Source organism: Bos javanicus, chromosome 29, assembly GCF_032452875.1.
Source record: "Bos javanicus breed banteng chromosome 29, ARS-OSU_banteng_1.0, whole genome shotgun sequence".
In the NCBI taxonomy this organism is placed as follows: domain Eukaryota; kingdom Metazoa; phylum Chordata; class Mammalia; order Artiodactyla; family Bovidae; genus Bos; species Bos javanicus.
Window position 1 is genome coordinate 1,105,692 of NC_083896.1, and position 18,949 is coordinate 1,124,640.

Consider the following 18,949-nt stretch of genomic DNA (forward strand, 5'->3'; position numbering starts at 1 on the left):
CTACCCTACAGCACGTGGGATCCTAGTTCCCTGACCAGGGATCAAATCTGTGTACCCCCTACTCCCAACCACTGAACCAGCAGGGAAGTCCCTTAATTACCTAACTATCTTAGGCATTAACTAGCTTAAATGATGATCTAAATACGTACAACAGAAGTTCAGAAAACTATGTATTACAGCATACCCTTTCCAAAATATAGAATTTTTTACTTCTTCTACACAGAGAAAAATGGTAAATAAGTTCAACCTTTCAAAAAAGACTGCACAGGAATTCCTTCGTGATCCTGTCATGAGGATTCTGCACTCTTGCTGCTGAGGGCCTGTGTTCAATTCCTGGTCAGAGAACTAAAATTTTACAAGGTGCATGGTGTGGCGAAAAAACAAAAGGACTGCACAGCTATTCACTAATAATTGATTAACAAATTATAAAGTCATATTTCCAATTGCTCTTATTTAAAGTACCTATTTTTCCTAACTATATTTACTTTTAGTCAGGGCAGACAAGACCAGAAGTTAGAGAACAGAACTATACCTGGTTTGGATTTAGGCAAAGGTCGTTTGAAGAGGTTAACTGTGCCAAGGTCACCTATGTCTGGAGCCTGTTTTTGAATTGAAACCTATGTGAAAATAATAACACAAAAATATGTTAGCTAATTAGCTTCTGGGCTATTAATAGGAAATTACTTGAAAAATACTAGACAAATACCCTGATATATGCAGACCCTTCTAAATCACTAGGAATCTGGACATCAAGGGGACAGTAATCTTCAGGTATCTTCTTGTCTAGATCAATATCTGTATTCTTTATTACTTCAAATGTACCATGATGGGGAAACAGAGACCCTAATGGGATATTAAAAACAGGAAAATCAAAACAGTTAACATGTTTATTCAACAGAAATTACTGAGTATATAATAATATCTCACCTACATATCAGTGAAGTATACATTAAGTTCCCACCAAAAATGTGTGTTTCAGGGGTGTGGGGAGGAAGAGGCATGGTAAGCAAAAAGAAGAAAGAAAGCAGGAGAAAACAGCTATTTACCTTAAAAAAAAAAATAACCTGTCTTAGTCTAATGGTATCATTATAAGAACTCCACAGGCTATCCAAACTGTTTTATTCCAATGGAGTTTTGATAAAATGAATATAATTCTAGACTATATATACATATATATATTCACAGTAATATAAGTAATATAATCTACTTACACAGATTTAAACCTTGGAGACTAAACACTTCTGGAGCTCAGCCTCTGTAATAAGGTTGCGACTGAAGGGTTCTGAATTCAACAAGAGAAGGACAAAAAGATAGCATATACACCACTTTTTGTCAACCAACTCCTAGACTTTATGTGATGTCTTTGTATGTAGTGCATAAGTTTGAGATAGCTGCCCTGGGCTGCTGAATTACCTAAGGAAGGTGTAGATAAATGTAACTGCTATATTATAATACAAAAAGATGCTCAAGATTTTCTTGCAATTAAAAACAGAATTTAATCAAATCCTCTTACAACACAAGTAACCGTTTCAGGTAAAGTTCTTATGCATAATTATTTGTTGAGAAGAGCTTACAATGTCCAGAGCCAGAAAAGTACTGCTTCTATAAACATCTATTAAAATGTAAAAATGTCTTTGTCATCTTAATTCATCTTCTGATGGAACTTTACCATTAGAACTCAAAATGTCCCAATTCACATCAATACTAAGGCATACAGGTCCTTGAGTTAACCACTTCAAATTATATTCCTTTAATTTGAAGATACTCATGGCTTGCTCTGGAAAATGAATCCTTTTCAAATATCACTCCACTACTGTTATCTCAGTGATTACAGCCAGTGCTCCTTGCTTTTTTTAATCCCTTGACACTCAAGAGCTTTTACCCCATTGAGCTGTGAATCTTACAAACTTTTACTGTACAGCTCCTCTGAATACACTTCAGCAGCTTAAAGACATTGCCACAATTGCTTTGAGAAACCTGCTATTACATATTATAGTTCAACAACAAAGAATTTATACCAGAAGATGTGAAGTCAAGACATCCAGCTTTGTTATATACTCCAACAAAATATATTCCTTAAGTTAGGGTTGCAGCCCTGGCTGAATGGAAAAAAAGGTGAAGTGTTTTCACCATTATATCTCTTTGCTGCCACTGCTGCTAAGCCGCTTCAGTCGTGTCCGACTCTGTGCGACCCCATAGACGGCAGCCCACCAGGATCCCCCGTCCCTGGGATTCTCCAGGCAAGAACACTGGAGTGGGTTGCCATTTCCTCCTCCAATGCATGAAAGTGAAAAGTGAGAGTGAAGTCGCTCAGTCGTGTCTGACTCTTTGCAACCCCATGGACTGCAGCCTACCAGGCTCCTCCGTCCATGGGATTTTCCAGGCAAGAGTACTGGAGTGGGGTGCCACTGCTTTCTTACCCAGGAGTTAAAAACAGCTTACCAGACTTAAGGAAGAAAAACAGAATAAGAAAGAAAAGAAATGTTTCTTTTTTTCTTTTATGCTCAGTGTTTAAGGTACTGATCAAACTCCCCAGCTGAGGAGTCCAGTCCCGCCTCCTATTTCTGACTAAAACGTCAATTATGGTTCAGGGTGTGTTAGCACATAAACTCTATCTCTGAACTTTCTGTTAACTGAACCTAAAATTTTTTCAAATTAACTATATGTCTTTATATATGGCTGACTTCCCAGGTGGCACCAGTGGTAAAGAACCTGTCTGCCAATGCAGGAGACGCAGGAAATGAAGATTCAATCCCTGGGTCAGGAAGATCCCCTGGAGTAAGAAATGGCAACCCATTCCAATATTTTTCCCTGGAAAATTTCATGGACAGAACAGCCTGGTGGGCTATATAGTCCTTGGGGTTGCAAAGAGACACGACTGAACCTACACACACATATAAGGCTATGATGAGAATAATTTGAGTTTTTTCAGGCTTATGTGTACAGAAATTAAAACTTCAAAATATAACATGTAATTGAGAGTATTATTATAAAAGAATCAACATTTATAGTTTTTAACAAACTATTGTTAAAAAGCAGAGTTTTTAACAGTTATCTATACCTGCACTTCTGTAGCTCAGATCTCCAAGAATTTTATCTCCAACTTTTCTAAGCTTCCAGTGTTGCCTCAATCTCAAAAGCTCAGAGTTGAAGTCTCTTTGTAGCTTGTTTTCCTGGTTTTCAGTGACTGATTTTGTCAGTCTCTCTGCCCCCTTCAGTAGGATCTGTGCTGCTCCAGCAAGTGACTTCTTTTTAGATATTAACTGCAATGTCTGAGGATTCTATCAGAAACAATCCAGAAGTGTAGGGCTGTATTATTTTTAAATGCTTTTTTAAAATGATACATTTCCTCAAAAATAAAATACCTACTCAAGGGAAAATTAAAAAAGAAAAGCAAGGAGAAGGGAGAAAAGCACATAATGTTTAAAAGAATAATAACCTTAACCCACTTCTTTGGTCACTTGATAAGAGACTTATGCTAAACTAAAACACTACACCATCAGAACTTAACACTGCATAAACCTGGCCCAGCCTAGGTTAGGTTCCCCTCTCTGCACTGCCATTCCTCTCTTTATGTACGGCACTCTCCACATCACCCACAAGAACACCCTTTCAAGGCACTCATTTATACTTCAGAGAAAAGTCTGTAACTGGGAAACTGATGAGAAATCAAAACCTATGTATTATATATACATACATAAATATCCATAGTCACTATCAATCCATGCACTATCAATTCCAAAAAGCCAAGTTTAGTAGAAGTTTTCTGGCTGCATAAGAATCAAAATAATAAAGGTTCATAAAAAATGTCACAATTTTTTATCACATTACAGAACCTAATTTTGAGTTTTTGGAGAGCTTAAAACAGTCTTTAAAAGTTCATATGGACTTAATTTTGCATCTAAGGAAAAGGAAACAATAGACACACAGCCTAAAAGATGGTATTGAGACTTAATAAAATGGCACCATTATTCAATCAAAGCCCACAAATACCTGTTTTGGAGGAAGTGCATCCTGAGAGACAGGATCAAGAGTCATAAATTTTTTATCCCTAACAATACTAAGAACATCATAGAGAACACACATCTCTGTCAGGGCACTTCTCAAATTGTTCCTCACTGAATCCCAAGGCCAAAGGGAGGGTTGAAATTTCACCAATCCTAAAAAGTGAAAGAAAAAAATACCCAGATATTAGTTATAGAAAACTCACTTAGAGATTCAAAAGTACTAAAAAAACAAGAAAAAAAGTACTAAAAGAAGAAATAATGAATTCTATTTCAAACTGTTTCCTCTTTTATCCCATTCACTCCACCCTTTCTATAATCTTTGTTAACATTTAAGTTGGCATTCCTACAATGGCAAAACTAATTCTAATTTCCTAAGTTAAATCTAATAGTAGTAGGCATTCAAATCTTTTAAAATCTAAGCAAGCCTTTTTAATAATCTTTTTTTTCTTCCAGCTTTTAAAACCTGAAGAATTGTTGAATTTCCAATACATAGAAAAGTACAAAACTACAAATGACCTATAACGGCAGCATTCTGATAGTAAACACTATTATCTTCCAACCTCTTAATCACTTTTAGGAATTAAATTTGATGTATAGATTCTCACCATAGAGAGTTCAAACAACAGAAATACAGAGTAAAAAGTGAAAGTTTTCCTTTATTCCCCACCCCTAATTCTCTCTCGTCCTGAGAGGCAATCACTAATAACTGTTGGGGTATCCCCATCCAAATTTTTTTTATGTATTTATATACATATACTCCCAATTTTCCATTACTTGCTTCCCCTGCCCCTCAATATGTCCTAAAGACACCTTCACATCAGAATATAGAGCTACTTCATTCTTTTAACACTGTAAAATATTCTGGAGCATGCACTGTGTTCTCAGTCACTCAGTCATGTCTGAAGCATAGATATACAGTAAATTCAAGAATTCTCTGGCAGTCCAGTGGTTAGGACTCTGCTGTTCCTCTGCAGGGGGCCTGGCTTTGATCCCTGGTAGGGGAACTAGAAGGCAATGGACCCCACTCCAGTAGTCTTGCCTGGAAAATCCCATGCACGGAGGAGCCTGGTAGGCTACAGTCCATGGGGTCGCGAAAAGTCAGACACAACTGAGCGACTTCACTTTCACTTTTCACTTTCATGCCTTGAAGAAGGAAATGGCAACCGATTCCAGTGTTCTTGCCTGGAAAATCCCAGGGATGGGGGAGCCTCGTGGGCTGCCATCTATGGGGTCGCAGAGTTGGACACGACTGAAGTAACTTAGCAGCAGCAGCAGCAGGGGAACTAAGATCCCTGCAAGCTGTGCAATGTGGCCAAAAATAATAATAATAATTGAACAATGTACAGTGAATTTAACCATTTCTGTGTGATGGGCACATAGACTGGTTCCAACAATGCCAGTTTTGGCCTATTTTTTCAATGAACTGTCTTCCTTTCAGTTTGAAGGGACGCTGAATGTCAGGGATATTAACCATTTGTGTGTCATATGTGTTGTATATACTTTCCCCAGCCTGTTATTTATCTTTTTACTTTGTGGCATCTTTTTCCATTACTATTGTTAAATTTTATGCAATTAATACACCTATCTTTTCTTTCATAGCATCTGTTTCCTATCTTGCTTAAGAAGGTCTCTCCTGGGATTTCCCTGATGGGCCAATAGCTAAGACTCTGCATTTCCAATGCAGGGGGCTCGGGTTTGATCCCTAGTCAGGGAACTAAATCCCACATACAACTAAGATCCAGCCCAGCTAAAAAAGTAAATAAACGGCGGGGGGCGGCGGGGGGGGGGTGGGGAAGGTCTTTCCTAGAGCCAAAGCTACATGATTATAACTTCTTTTCAATAATTTACCTTATTTTCTTCATCTTTATTTCAATCCTTATGGAAATATTTCTGTGTGAGGTTTGAGGCATTATTTACCAAATGGATCCCTAATTGTCCTAATACAGCTGGCTTGAAATGCTATCTTTAAATTCTGATTTACACAGAGTCTGTTCACATAACTAAATCAAGAACTGCTAGATTTTTTTATTTTTGACAATAAGAATCCAAAACCATTCATACTTTTTCTATAACTAGTTTTATTTTCCCATTTACTATAATCCATTTATATAATCCATTTACTATATATGTAGCATCCAGCGTAATCTTCTGTAAACAAAATCATCTGTCTACTTGAAATCTTTCAAAAGCTTTCAGCTGTCCTTCTAATAAAAGCCAAACGCATACAGTGGCTGACTGGATCTACGTGATTTGGCCTCTGCCTACCTCCTAGACCTTATCACATACTCCTGTCAATATAATCTCCTCTCAGTAAGAGTTAGTAACATCATGCATATTGCACGTGGAAACACAGTGATTAGTTCAAAGTCACATAGCTAATACACGGCAGAACAGAGACGCGAACTCGAGGGCTCCTAACCAGGGTGCCACATTAGGGATGCTACCTGTTTGCAGGTCAGGAAGCAAAAGTTAGAACTGGACATGGAACAACAGACTGGTTCCAAATAGGAAAAGGAGTACGTCAAGGTTGTATATTGTCACCCTGCTTATTTAACTTATATGCAGAGAAACGCTGGGCTGGAAGAAGCACAAGCTGGAATCAAGATTGCCAGGAGAAATATCAATAACCTCAGATATGCAGATGACACCACCCTTATGGCAGAAAGTGAAGAGGAACTAAAGCTCCTCTTGATGAAAGTGAAAGAGGAGTGAAAAAGTTGGCTTAAAGCTCAACATTCAGAAAACGAAGATCATGGCATCTGGGCCCATCACTTCATGGCAAATAGATGGGAAAACAGGGGAAACAATGGCTGACTTAATTTTTCTGGGCTCCAAAATCACTGCAGACGGTGACTACAGCCATGAAATTAAAAGACGCTTACTCCTTGGAAGGAAAGTTATGACCAACTTAGACAGCATATTAAAAAGGAGAGACATCACATTACTTTGCCAACAAAGGTCGGTCTAGTCAAGGCTATGGTTTTTCCAGTAGTCATGTATGGCTGTGAGAGTTGGACTATAAAGAAAGCTGAGTGCTGAAGAACTGATGCTTTTTAACTGTAGTGCTGGAGAAGACTCTTGAGAGTCCCTTGGACTGCAAGGAGATCCAACCAGTCCATCCTAAAGGAGATCAGTCCTGGGTGTTCATTGGAAGGACTGATGTTAAAAGCTGAAACTCCAATACTTTGGCCACCTCACGCGAAGAGCTGACTCATTTGAAAAGACCCTGATGCTGAGAAAGATTGAGGGCAGGAGGAGAAGGGGACGACAGAGGATGAGATGGTTGGATGGCATCACGGACTCGATGGACATGGGTTTGGGTGGATTCCGGGAGTTGGTGATGGACAGGGAGGCCTGGCGTGCTGCGGTTCATGGGACACGACTGAGCAAATGAACTGAACTGAAAACCCAAACACTCCCCCAGCGACAGCGTCTCAACGCTGTCTCTCAAGGAAACCTGCACAGACACGAGGACTGAGAGGCGAGCAGTGCCCCAAAGTGTCCGGACGACGCCGCCGCCCCACGCGGCCATGTCCACAGCACCTCACCGGGCGCGCCCGCGGCCTCACCTTCCTCGTCGTCCTGGTCAGCGCTGGACCCCGCGCCCGCCCAATCCTGCGCGTCGCCCTCGGCGCCGGCCGCCTCCTCCTCCTCGGAGCCGGAGCCCTGGCTGAAGTCGATCCGCTGAGCCAGGCGCGCCAGGTTCTGAGACATGGACAGAGGCTGCAGGTACGTCTCGGTGCCGTCCAGGCCCACCTCCTGGACCTGCTTCTCGCAGGCCGACTCGATGCTGATCCGCACAGCGCGCACCCCAGACATGCTGGCGGCGTCGGCTCGGCGCCCGCACCAGGCGACAACCGAAGGAGGGAGGTGGAGCGCCTCAGGGCACCCAGGACCGCGGCGCAGGGGAAGCGCGAGAGGAGACCGAGCGCGGTTCCAGGTCTGGAAACAAAGCCCACACCGGACGCTTTCCCACAATGCACCGCAGGCCCCAGCCCTCACCCCGTCCCGGCTCGCAGTCTCGCGGGAGGAAAGCGGCCGCCGCGGGGCCCAGACTTCCGGCCGCGCGCCTGGGTTGAATCCCGCTGCGGCCCGCGGAAGAGCTTCTCGGTCTGTGAAAGGCGTGGCCGGCCGCGGGAAGGCGGGGTCCCTGCGGTCTTCCTCCGTTTTAACTGTTGCTTGTTGGAAAGTGATGGAGGAAGGCAGGAAGAAGTCGGCCGAAAACGAATAGGGAAAAGGAGATGAATGGGTCCCTGCATCTTAGCAACGAGAGGCCCTCCGAGAGTGCGGAGATGTGAGGAGAAACGACGGATCTGAAGACTTGTAAAATCTCATCAGACAAGTCTAAAGAGTTATAAAATAAGGGTGTAGTTTGAGGAAAACAATGAATTGTGTTTAAAGCACAGTTATAAAATTTATAAAATTACACTGCATAATTAGTTTATTATCTAAACTCCCGTAGTAGTAAACTCTAGGATGGCAACAATCTCAGGCATGTAATATGCGCATAATATTAATTTTATGCCTGACTGAAAGTAATATATGTACGGTTAAAGAGCAGTGATGTAACTTAAGTCTCCGAGTTCCTAAGAAAGTGTCTCATCAGTAGTATTTCCACTGGGAATTATGAAGGGGGACAAGGAATTCTTTCGTTACAAAACTATTTAACTGAAGGAATTATGTATATCATTTATCACGGGCCTTTCCAAGTTTTGTGCTAAGTTTAAGTGTTTAAGTTTTAAACTTTTTCTAAGGTACTTAGGAAAATATGGTTGCCATGGTATCAGTCTGCTTAAGTAATACGTGTGTGTTGGAGGGTTCTGTGAATTTTCAAGGGAGGAACCTATTTTTGCAAGCTCAACTGATATTGCTGGACAATCATGTTTGAGAATTACTGTGCTTACTCTTTATACATAAGTTTGTAAAAGGTTTTAATACCTTGTTTCAAAATTTGATTAATATTTATCATGGAGTCTATTTGTGCCAGTAACTGCTAAGTGTGTTAAACATTTTTCATTTAATCTTTATAAGGTGCTCATACTTCTGCAGTTTGGCTGGGGCAACTGCTGTCTCAGCTGGACTGGACCTGAGGGTCCCTTGGTCTAGGCTGGGCTCAGCTGGTTGATTCTGTTAGGGGAAACACACTCATTGAAACCGCCCACCCTGGCCAGGCACCATAGTAACAATTGCATACGTTATTTTAGGACAGGAGGTCCTGCTAAGGAACAGGGAACTAATAAGCCACCACCCACAGGAAAAGTTTGGAAAAGTTCAAAAGGAGATACCACATGTCCAACCACCTCCCAGAATCCTCTCTGGCATCCATCTTGGCAGAACAAGGCGTGCACCACCAGGAAGGACTCTGAGTCAGAATGATTGGCTAAGGACAACCCAGAAATTAATCCCATCACCATAAAACCCGAGACTGCAAGCCATGCGGCAGAGCTGTTCTCCTAGGTTCCCATACCCTACTGCTCTCCACCTGGGTGCCCTTTCCCAATAAAATCTCTTGCTTTGTCAGCAAGTGTGTCTCCTTGGACAATTGATTTCTGAGTGTTAGACAAGAGCCCAGTTTCGGGCCCTGGAAGGGATCCCCATTCCTGCAACAGTTCTAATTCCAGTTATAGATCTACAGATTATTCGGAAGGCTTTGTGCCATATCGCTCATTGTACTAGCAAGCTGGTCAGGATATGTTCTTTCCATGGAAACAGTAGAGATACAAGATCTAAGCCTTGCTTCCATTATAGATCCAAAATCCACAAGTACTATGGCCAAACCCAAAAGTCAAAGATGGAAGAGGACTTATATTCAGCCTTTTTAGTTGCAGAAGCTGAAGACTTGCAAAGAAAAGGGTGTGGATAATGGGAGGAACAGGGCCAACAACCTATCACATATGGAAAATAATACAGTTGCACCCTTATGTCAAATCCTAAATAAAAATAAATTCCAAATGGATTAATGAGCTAAGTGTGAAAAACGGTGAAGTCTTGGAACTTCCCTGGTGATGCAATGCTTAAGAATCCTCCTGCCAATGCAGGGGTCATGAGTTTGAGCCCTGGTTCAGGAAGATTCTACATGCCACGGAGCAACTAAGTCCATGCTTCACAACTACTGAGCCTGTGCTCTAGAGCCCGAGAGCCACAACTACTGAACCCCCAAATTGCAATTGCTGAAGCCCACGCCCTAGAGCCTGTGCTCTGCAAAAAGAGAAGCCACAACAATGAGAAGCCCACACACCACAACTAGAGAGTAGCCCCCAGTCTCTGAAGCAGGGAAGCCCAATAGCAGCAAGGAAGACCTAGTGCAAACAAAATTATAATTAAGTTAAAAACACACACACAAAAACAGTGACGTGTTCTGCACATTTGGATACATATGAAACTAAGATCTGCTTAGAGGGAAGAATATTTGTCAGATTTTGAGGGTTCATGGAACTCAGATCTCCCAAAGGGAAGAACTGCACCCCCTACCATCTTTTAGGACCTAAGAGGGAGAGCTTGCATTCAGATGTGGCCTGAATTTTATTTAAAAGGAAACCCGGCCCCACCCCAGCTGGATCTGTGATTACAATCAGTCTTTCCTCTGCCTAACAAAAGTGGAAATCCTCACTGCTGGAAGATTAATTTAGTAGTAGTAGTAGTAAGTCGTGAAATAGTGGCTGAAACCAAAAACAAAAACCCATAGTCAGGAACATATTCATGGATGATCAAAACATTGGAGATGGGAGGCAAGGACTTTAACAGATTAGTATGTTAAAGAAAATAGAGGAAAATGGACAAAATGAATGAAAAGATGGGGTTTCAATAGAAAAATTTGTCTATTAAAAAGAGAATCAAAATATACATTCTAGACTAAAAGTAATGTTTTGTTTTTTAATTTTTTTTTTTTTTTTTTGCTATGGATCATTTTAAAAGTCTTTATTGATTTTGTTACAATATTGCTTCTGTTTTTATCTTCTGATTTTTTGGCCAAGATTACGTTCTGGTTTTTTGGTCATGAGGCATGTGAGGTTTTAGCTCCCCAACTTGGGGCTGAACCCACACCCCTCTGCACTGGAAGGTGAAGACTCAACCATTGGACCATGAGGGACATCCCCAAAGTAACCGAAATTAATGGTTTATAAGGTGGCACTTTGGTAAAGAACCCACCTGCCAAATACCGGAGACCTAAAAAGACTTGGGGAGAGGGCAATGGCACCCCACTCCAGTACCCTTGCCTGGAAAATCCCATGGACAGAGGAGCCTGGTGCGTTGCAGTCCATGGGGTCCCTAGGAGTCAGACACGACTGAGCGACTTCACTTTCACTTTTCACTTTACTGCACTGGAGAAGGAAACGGCAACCCACTCCAGTGTTCTTGCCTGGAGAATCCCAGGGACGGGGGAGCCTGGTGGGCTGCCGTCTATGGGGTCACACAGAGTCGAACATGACTGAAGCGACTTAGCAGCAGCAGCAGCAGCGGCAAAAAGACTTGAATTCGATCCCTGGGTCATGAAATCCCCTGGAGGAAGGCATGGCAACCCACTCCAGTATTCTTGCCTGGAGAATCCCATGGACAGAAGAGCTTGGTGATGCATCCATGGGGTTGCAAAGAATTGGACACGACTGAAGTGACTTAGCACAAGATAAGTTTACTAGGAGATCTGACATAGCACAGAACAAGATTAGTGAACTCATAGTTTGGTCAATGAAAAAACCCAAAACATAGACCAGAACAGATTGTAAGATAACTTGGGATACACTTTCAAAATTCTTACAGACATTAAAAGGCTAATGTAAAAAAAAAAAAAAAAACTAATAAAGGGAATATTGTGAATAGCACCCCTTTTCCTGCTTCTTGCCACAAATACCAGTTTTTCTTAGTTTTGCTGCTAAGTCACTTCAGTCGTGTCCGACTCTGTGCAACCCCATAGACGGCAGCCCATCAGGCTCCCCCGTCCCTGGGATTCTCCAGGCAAGAACACTGGAGTGGGTTGCCATTTCCTTCTCCAATGCATGAAAGTGAAAAGTGAGAGTGAAGTCGCTCAGTCATGTCTGACTCTTAGCGACCCCATGGACTGCAGCCTACTAGGCTCCTCCATCCATGGAATTTTCCAGGCAAGAGTACTGGAGTGGGGTGCCATTGCCTTCTCCATTCTTAGTTTTAATGCCCTCTTAATATCCCAGGCTGTAATGTAGTTCTTCACAACTGGGGCCACCCTCCAGTTATGAAGAACTACATTTCTCTTGAAGCACCAAGAGAAAAGAGACAGAAAAACGCGACCCCAAGAAGTCCATTTCCTGACTCCTCTGGGATCATTTTTCTCTTGCTCTTTTAGGTAACAGCTCCACTAAAACCACCGATGCAGCGGTGCTGCTCTGACTGCACCGGGGTAAAGCCTTTGGGCAGAGCCAAGAGATAGAAAAAGAACAAGAGAAAAATGGAGACTTTCACACTGTGGCCTGCTGGGACCCCCTTTCCTGCTTCTCTAGCCAAAATGAACTGTCTCTTGGGAGTTTTTGGACTTCCCTGGTGGCTCAGACGGTAAAGCGTCTGTCTACGATGTTGGAGACCTGGGTTTGATCCCTGGGTTTCGAAGATCCCCTGGAGAAGGAAATGGCAATCCACTCCAGTACTATTGCCTGGAAAATCCCATGAACAGAGGAGCCTGGTAGGCTACAGTCCATGGGGTAGTAAAGAGTTGGACACGACTGAGCAACGTCATGTTCATGTTGGGAGTTTTTGCTGTCCATGTCCCTTGCATTGTTCTGTGACCCAGTCTGCCTTGGATAAAAGAGGAGAGAAAAATCAGGAAACTCATCATCAGTATTGTTCATTTTTCAAGTTTGGACTTCCTTCTTCAACCATTCAGTCAAAATGGTTTAATTTTCAACAGTCTTCTGGGAATTGCTGTCTGCATTTTGTTCAAAGTTTTGTATTTTGTAATTGTTGAAGAAATAGGCTGCTGTGGGCTTATTCCATCTTGGCCAGCACCAGAAATTCATGTGTTCTTTAGTAAATTTATTTTTGTGTTTGTGAGATGAAGTTTCCTCTATAATGTACAATACATTACAGAGTAATACTAATAGGACTTACCGTACTTTAACTATTTGTTCATATGTCAGTCAGTGTCTGCTCCTGCATCCCTGGTACAGTGCTTTGGCATGTGGATGATGTTCATAAAATTGACATTGAATGAGCAATAGAACATGACATACAGAGGCTTCACAGAGAATCTCAAAGGAAGCTGGGCTTTTAAAACCAGAAGGAAATGAGTGTCTGCTTTTAGGTATCTGTTCTAGTGGCACATGTTAGATTGTTAATGTAACTGACCTAAGCATTGCTTGCATGCTAAGTCACTTCAGTCGTGTCCAACTCTTTGCAGCCCCATGGACTGTAGCCCACCAGGCTCCTCTGTCCATGGGGATGTTCCTGGCAAGAGTACTGGAGTTAGTTGCCATGACCTCCTCCAGGGCATCTTCCCTGGAGTGTAAGTTTAAACCTAGGGATCGAACCCACGTCTCCTGCATGTCAGGCAGATTCTTTACCACTGAGCCACTGGGGAAGCCAACCCAAGCATTACTGTAAACTTAAATTAGTTTTTCTTGCCACACTTAATACACTTCAGAAAAACACAATGTTTCAGACAAATGGGACATATCAAGAGAAATGGGCCATAGGTAGAAGTTCCAGGAATACTAACCATGTATTTGACCAATGAATGAATATACCAGATTTTCTGTAGAAAACTCAGTATTTAATATTTTATTACTTTAGTCACATAATTGCCTTTGTAGTGTCAGATTGTGTTCTTATTTTAGGTTTGGAAAGGTGATGTAAATGTATCTGATCTCCAAGCTCTTTGAACTGAAAATCACAAAACTTTTTAGCTGAAACCCCTAACAGAATGTAACTTCAGAAATGTATGCAAAAATAGAAATTAAAAGGATGAAATAAATATGTAAAGGCATTTTAATATTCCTGCACCACTTGGGATGTCCTTTGCAGTTGCCGTGGTTCTTGCACCCCTCTTTGGAGAGCACTGATGGAGAGGGAAAGGCGGTTTTCACACACTCATCAGGGGAAGAGGCTCCAGACCCTTTCAGAGGACAACTCCCTGCTCCCGCCCCCATGCCATAAGAAATCTGATGAGAAGCAGCTTGCGAGTAGGACTGCAGCTAATTCACTCTAGAACTGCTTTAATGTTGCAGGGGTTCTCAGCTCAGGTCCTTAAGGCAAATCTAGAACTCCCCACCAGGCAGGTTTGTAGGACAGTTCACTTCTCCCAAGGGCTGTAATGCCTAAGTAACTCAATCCCCCTCACAGCTTTGTTAGAACAGGTTCTTAGTGGCTGTGCTGTTTCACACTTCACTGTTCTCACTCACTGCATATAGAACCCCCTGCTTATTTTATTTTTTTTACCCCCTGCTTATTAATCCTCTTCTTTCAGGGCCAAATCCTCTTCACCCTTTATCTACACTTCTTTTGAGTTTTTATGTCACCGCATCAGGACAGACACTTAAAAAGCTGACTTGTCATTTCATTCATAATTTGTCCCATAGGAATTCACTAATATCTAAGATCCATTGGTATATCATGACCCATTCTTTCTTAAAACAGATATTCCAGTACATTTCATAGGAAAACATCACATAGTATATTGCCATTGATATTTTATCAGTCTTTCCAAAGGCAAATAAAATATTCTTACCCAGCATAGTCCTCTATTACTGTCCACCACTTCCCACATGTCATAAATGCAGGCCACTGAACATGCAAAGGATAACTCCTTCAGGAAAAAAGTCATATATAAGAATAGGATAGCAATGTGTCAGAAAAAAGTCTAATCCAGTCAAGAAAACAAAAGGGAAGTATTTAATTTGAAAATAATTGAATATTAATTACCAAGTCACCATAATTCTTTAGTATAAACTGAAAAATATTTTAAGAAAATGCATGAAAAATTAAGTACAAAAGAAAATACTTTTAAAACAGAGATTCACAATACTATGTCCTTAACTTTATATTTGTCAAAAAGAAGATAACAACAAACACCTGTGTTTTCACACCCAGCTTAATAACGACTACTGATATAGCTGAAGCTCCTTTGTGCTCTTCCTAGCTCACTTCTCCCTTCCTCCTAGAAATAACCACTCCTTGTCATTTCTTTGTATTTATTTTTAAAGTTAGCCGCCTACTGCTGTGTAACAAAGCATCCCCAAAGTCACAGGCTTACAACAGTAATCACTCATACTTGAAGATTCTTTATGTCCTGAAGGTTAGCTGGGCTTCCATCCTCTTGGCCTTTCTTGTTAACTCTTCAGTACCTTCAAGAAGATATGTTTTATGTTTTGAAACTTTTAAAATTATCTTTAGTGAGATGATTCATCTGAATTATCTAATCTATTATTACCGGAAATAGAAATCTTAAATTTAACAGTGACCCCTGGGGACTTCCCTGGTGGTGCAGTGCTAAAACTCTGCACTCCCAGTGCAGGAGGCCAGGGTTTGATGCCTGGTTGGGTAACTGGATCCCACATGCATGCCACTGCAAATAAGACGGAGTGCCGCCAGTAGCCATTGGTTTTTCTGCCAAATACCAGTTCATAATTTCAGCCTATTTTTCTACTAGAAGTTCCTCTTTTTCTTATTGACTTGTAGATGTTAATGCATCCTGAATAGTTCAGTTCAGTTCAGTCACTCAGTTAAGTCTGACTCTTTGTGACCCCATCATGTCCATCGAGTCAGTGATGCCATCCAACTATCTCATCCTCTGTCGTCCCCTTCTCCTCCTGCCTTCAATCTTTCCTGCTGCTGCTGCTGCTGCTAAGTCGCTTCAGTCGTGTCCGACTCTGTGCGACCCCATAGACGGCAGCCCACCAGGCTCCCTGTCCCTGGGATTCTCCAGGCCAGAACACTGGAGTGGGTTGTCATTTCCTTCTCCAGTGCAGGAAGGTAAAAAGTGAAAGTGAAGTCGCTCAGTCGTGTCCGACTCTTAGCGACCCCATGGACTGCAGCCTACCAGGCTCCTCCATCCATGGGATTTTCCAGGCAAGAGTACTGGCATGGGGTGCCATTGCCTTCTCCGCAATCTTTCCTAGCATCAGGGTCTTCTCCAAGGAGTCAGTTCTTCACATCATGAATTTAATCAGCTATATTTTGAAAATATATTCTCCTAGTCTGTGGTTTGTTTTCTTCCTAAGTTATCATTTGACCAACAAGTGTTACATTTTAATGTTGTCAGATCAGATTTATTTATATTTTATATAGTCTGTGCCTTATGTTGTTTAGAAAATCTTTTCATGCCCTTAGGTCATAAAGATACCTCCCATATTTTCTTCTAAAACTTTAAAAGTTTTCTTGTTCACCTGTAGGTCTTTAATTTGCCAGGCATTGAGTTCAATCCGGTTTGGTTTCTCCACATTAATGACTGGGTGTGCCAGCACTCTGTGGACACATTCTCCTTTCCCTATCGATCTGCTGCATCAGAAAAATCAAGCATCTGCACATGTGAGGACCTGCTTTTGCTCTTGGTTTGACTGTCCTCACTGTACTGAAACCACACTGTCTTACTTAAATAGTAAGTTTAAAGATGTTGCTATCTTTCAAATATCCCTGATCTTGCTATCTTGAAAATCGTCTTTGCTTATCTTGGCCCTTTGCTTTCCCATATATTTTTAAATGAACTGGTGAGGTTCTATCAAAAGCCCTACTGGGACTAGACTGACATTGAATTTATAGATTTGAGAAGAACTGATACTTCTAGAGATTACGTCTTCCTAGATGTAACTGTTTTTATTTCTTTGCATTTTCAACAATTTTATAATTTTCTCCATAAAGGTTATATGTAATTTTTGTTAAAAATACTGCTGTGTACTTTTAGTAACATGTAATTGGTATCTTTTTCAAATTTACTTTTTTGTTTTGGCTGCACCACTGCCGGATCTTAGTTCTTCAACTAGGGATCAAATCTGGGCCATTGGCACTGAGAGCACAGAGTCTTAACCACTGGACTGCCGGGGAATTCCTTCCAAATTTTATTTTTAACCATTTTTTTTTGTTGGTATGCAGAAATACAACTCATTACTGTATATTGATTTTTACATTTAGAAACTTTATTTCTATTGAAGTATAGATACAATATTGTATTAGTTTCAGGTGTACAGCAAAGTGATTGAGTTATATACATTTTTTTCTCAGATTATTTTCCATTATAGTTCCCTTTGTTATACAGTAAATTCTTGTTGCTCATCTATTTTATGTGTGTGTGCTAAGTCATTTCAGTCCTGACTGACTTTGTGCAATGCTGTGGAATGTAGCCTGCCAGGCTCCTCTGTCCATGGGATACTCCAGGCAAGAATACTGGAGTGGATTGCCATTTCCTCTGCCAGGGATGCCATGCTCTTCCCCACCCAGGGATCGAACCTGTCTCTTACATCTTCTGCATTGGCAAGTGGGTTCTTTACTATTAGTACCACCTGGGAAGCCCATATCTGTTCCCACACGCCCACACTCCCACACTCCCCCACCCCACCCCCACTCCCTTTCCCCTTTGGTAAATAACTATATGTTTTCTGTCTATGAGTCTGTCCCTGTTTTGTATATAGATTTTTCGTATTACTTTTTAGATTCCACATTTAAGTGGTATTTAATATTTGTCTTTCTCTGACTTATTTTACATACTATGATATTCTCTAGGTCTATCCATGTTGCTGCAAATGGTAATATTTCATCTTTTTTATGGCTGAATAATATTTTTATTTGGACTTCCCTGGTGGCTCAGTGGTAAAGAATCTACCTGCCAATGCAGAAGCCATGGGTTCAGTCTCTGGATCAGGAAGAAACCCTGGAGAAGGAAATGGCAACCCACTCCAGTACTCTTGCCTGGAAATCTCCATGGACAGAGGCGCCTGGCAGGCTACAGTCCATAGGGTTACAAAGAATCAGACATGACTTAGCGACTGAACAACAATAATATTTATATTCAGGAAACTCTTTGAACTCAGTCTGATAATATAACTATAGATTCTCTTGGGTTTTTCAAGAGGTCAACCATGTTTTCTGCTGAAAAATTGATTTTTTGCTTCCTTTTCAGTTGTTATACCTCTTCTTGTCTTTTTTTCCTGGTTGAAACTCCAATAGTTAATGATATTGGGCATCCTTGTCACATTCCTAAAGTGAATATGGTATTAACATAATTTTGCAAATACCTATATCTAGCTAGCATTTAAAAAATTGCTTCTCAGAATATGCACTAGATGTTAGCTTCATGGAGTTCAGGTGATCCTACTTTGTTCACAATGGCCTCTTTGCTGTTTCTTGAAACTACCAAGCTCTCTTCTGGCTGAACCTTTAAATCTGCCAGAAAGGATGTTTCTCCGAATAACCTCATGGCTCACTCTCTCATTTTTTCAGGACTTGGCTCAAACGTCTCTTTATCGGCAGCTTTCCCTGATCTCTCTCTATAAAATGTGTAACAGTCTGATTCCACTTCTGATGTTTGACTGCTGACAGATATTAAGCCTTACCCCTATCCTTCCTCCCCTTCTGCCCCCACGTTTGTGTGATAAGAAAGCCTGGCTGTGGGCTTCCCCGAGTGGCTCAGTGATAAAGAATCCTCCTGCCAATGCAGGAGACACGAGTTCGATCCCTGGTCTGGGAAGATCCCACATGCCGCAGAACAACTAAGCCTGTGCACTGCAACTATTGAGCCTGTGCTCTAGGGCCCTGCAGCTGCAACTTCTGAGCTCACGTGCAGCAACTACGGAAGCCTGTGTGCCCCAGAGCCTGTGCGCCACAACAAGAGAAGCCACCGTGATGAGAAGCCAGACACTGCAACTGGAGAGTAGCCCCCGCTCGCTAGCGCAGCAATGAAGATCCAGCACAGCCAAAACTAAATAAATAAAACAAATAAAATTATTATTAAAAAAAAAAGCCTGACTCCTTCTTGCTTTGACACCTGT

The 18,949-nt window shown here is 41.5% G+C and overlaps 1 protein-coding gene across 1 annotated transcript in view; it reads right to left on the minus strand.

Annotated features, from left to right (window-relative positions):
• Window positions 1-8,076, minus strand: part of MED17 (mediator complex subunit 17) — a 30,103-nt gene extending 22,027 nt beyond the window's left edge. Inside the window, exons 1-5 of the mRNA XM_061405955.1 lie at window positions 7,577-8,076; window positions 3,994-4,160; window positions 3,062-3,281; window positions 707-843; window positions 533-617 (exon numbers count right to left, since the gene is read on the minus strand). Coding sequence (XP_061261939.1) covers window positions 533-617; window positions 707-843; window positions 3,062-3,281; window positions 3,994-4,160; window positions 7,577-7,826 — 859 coding nt within the window. The 5' untranslated portion in view covers window positions 7,827-8,076. The remainder of the gene's footprint in view (window positions 1-532; window positions 618-706; window positions 844-3,061; window positions 3,282-3,993; window positions 4,161-7,576) is intronic.
• Window positions 8,077-18,949: the final 10,873 nt, after the last annotated feature.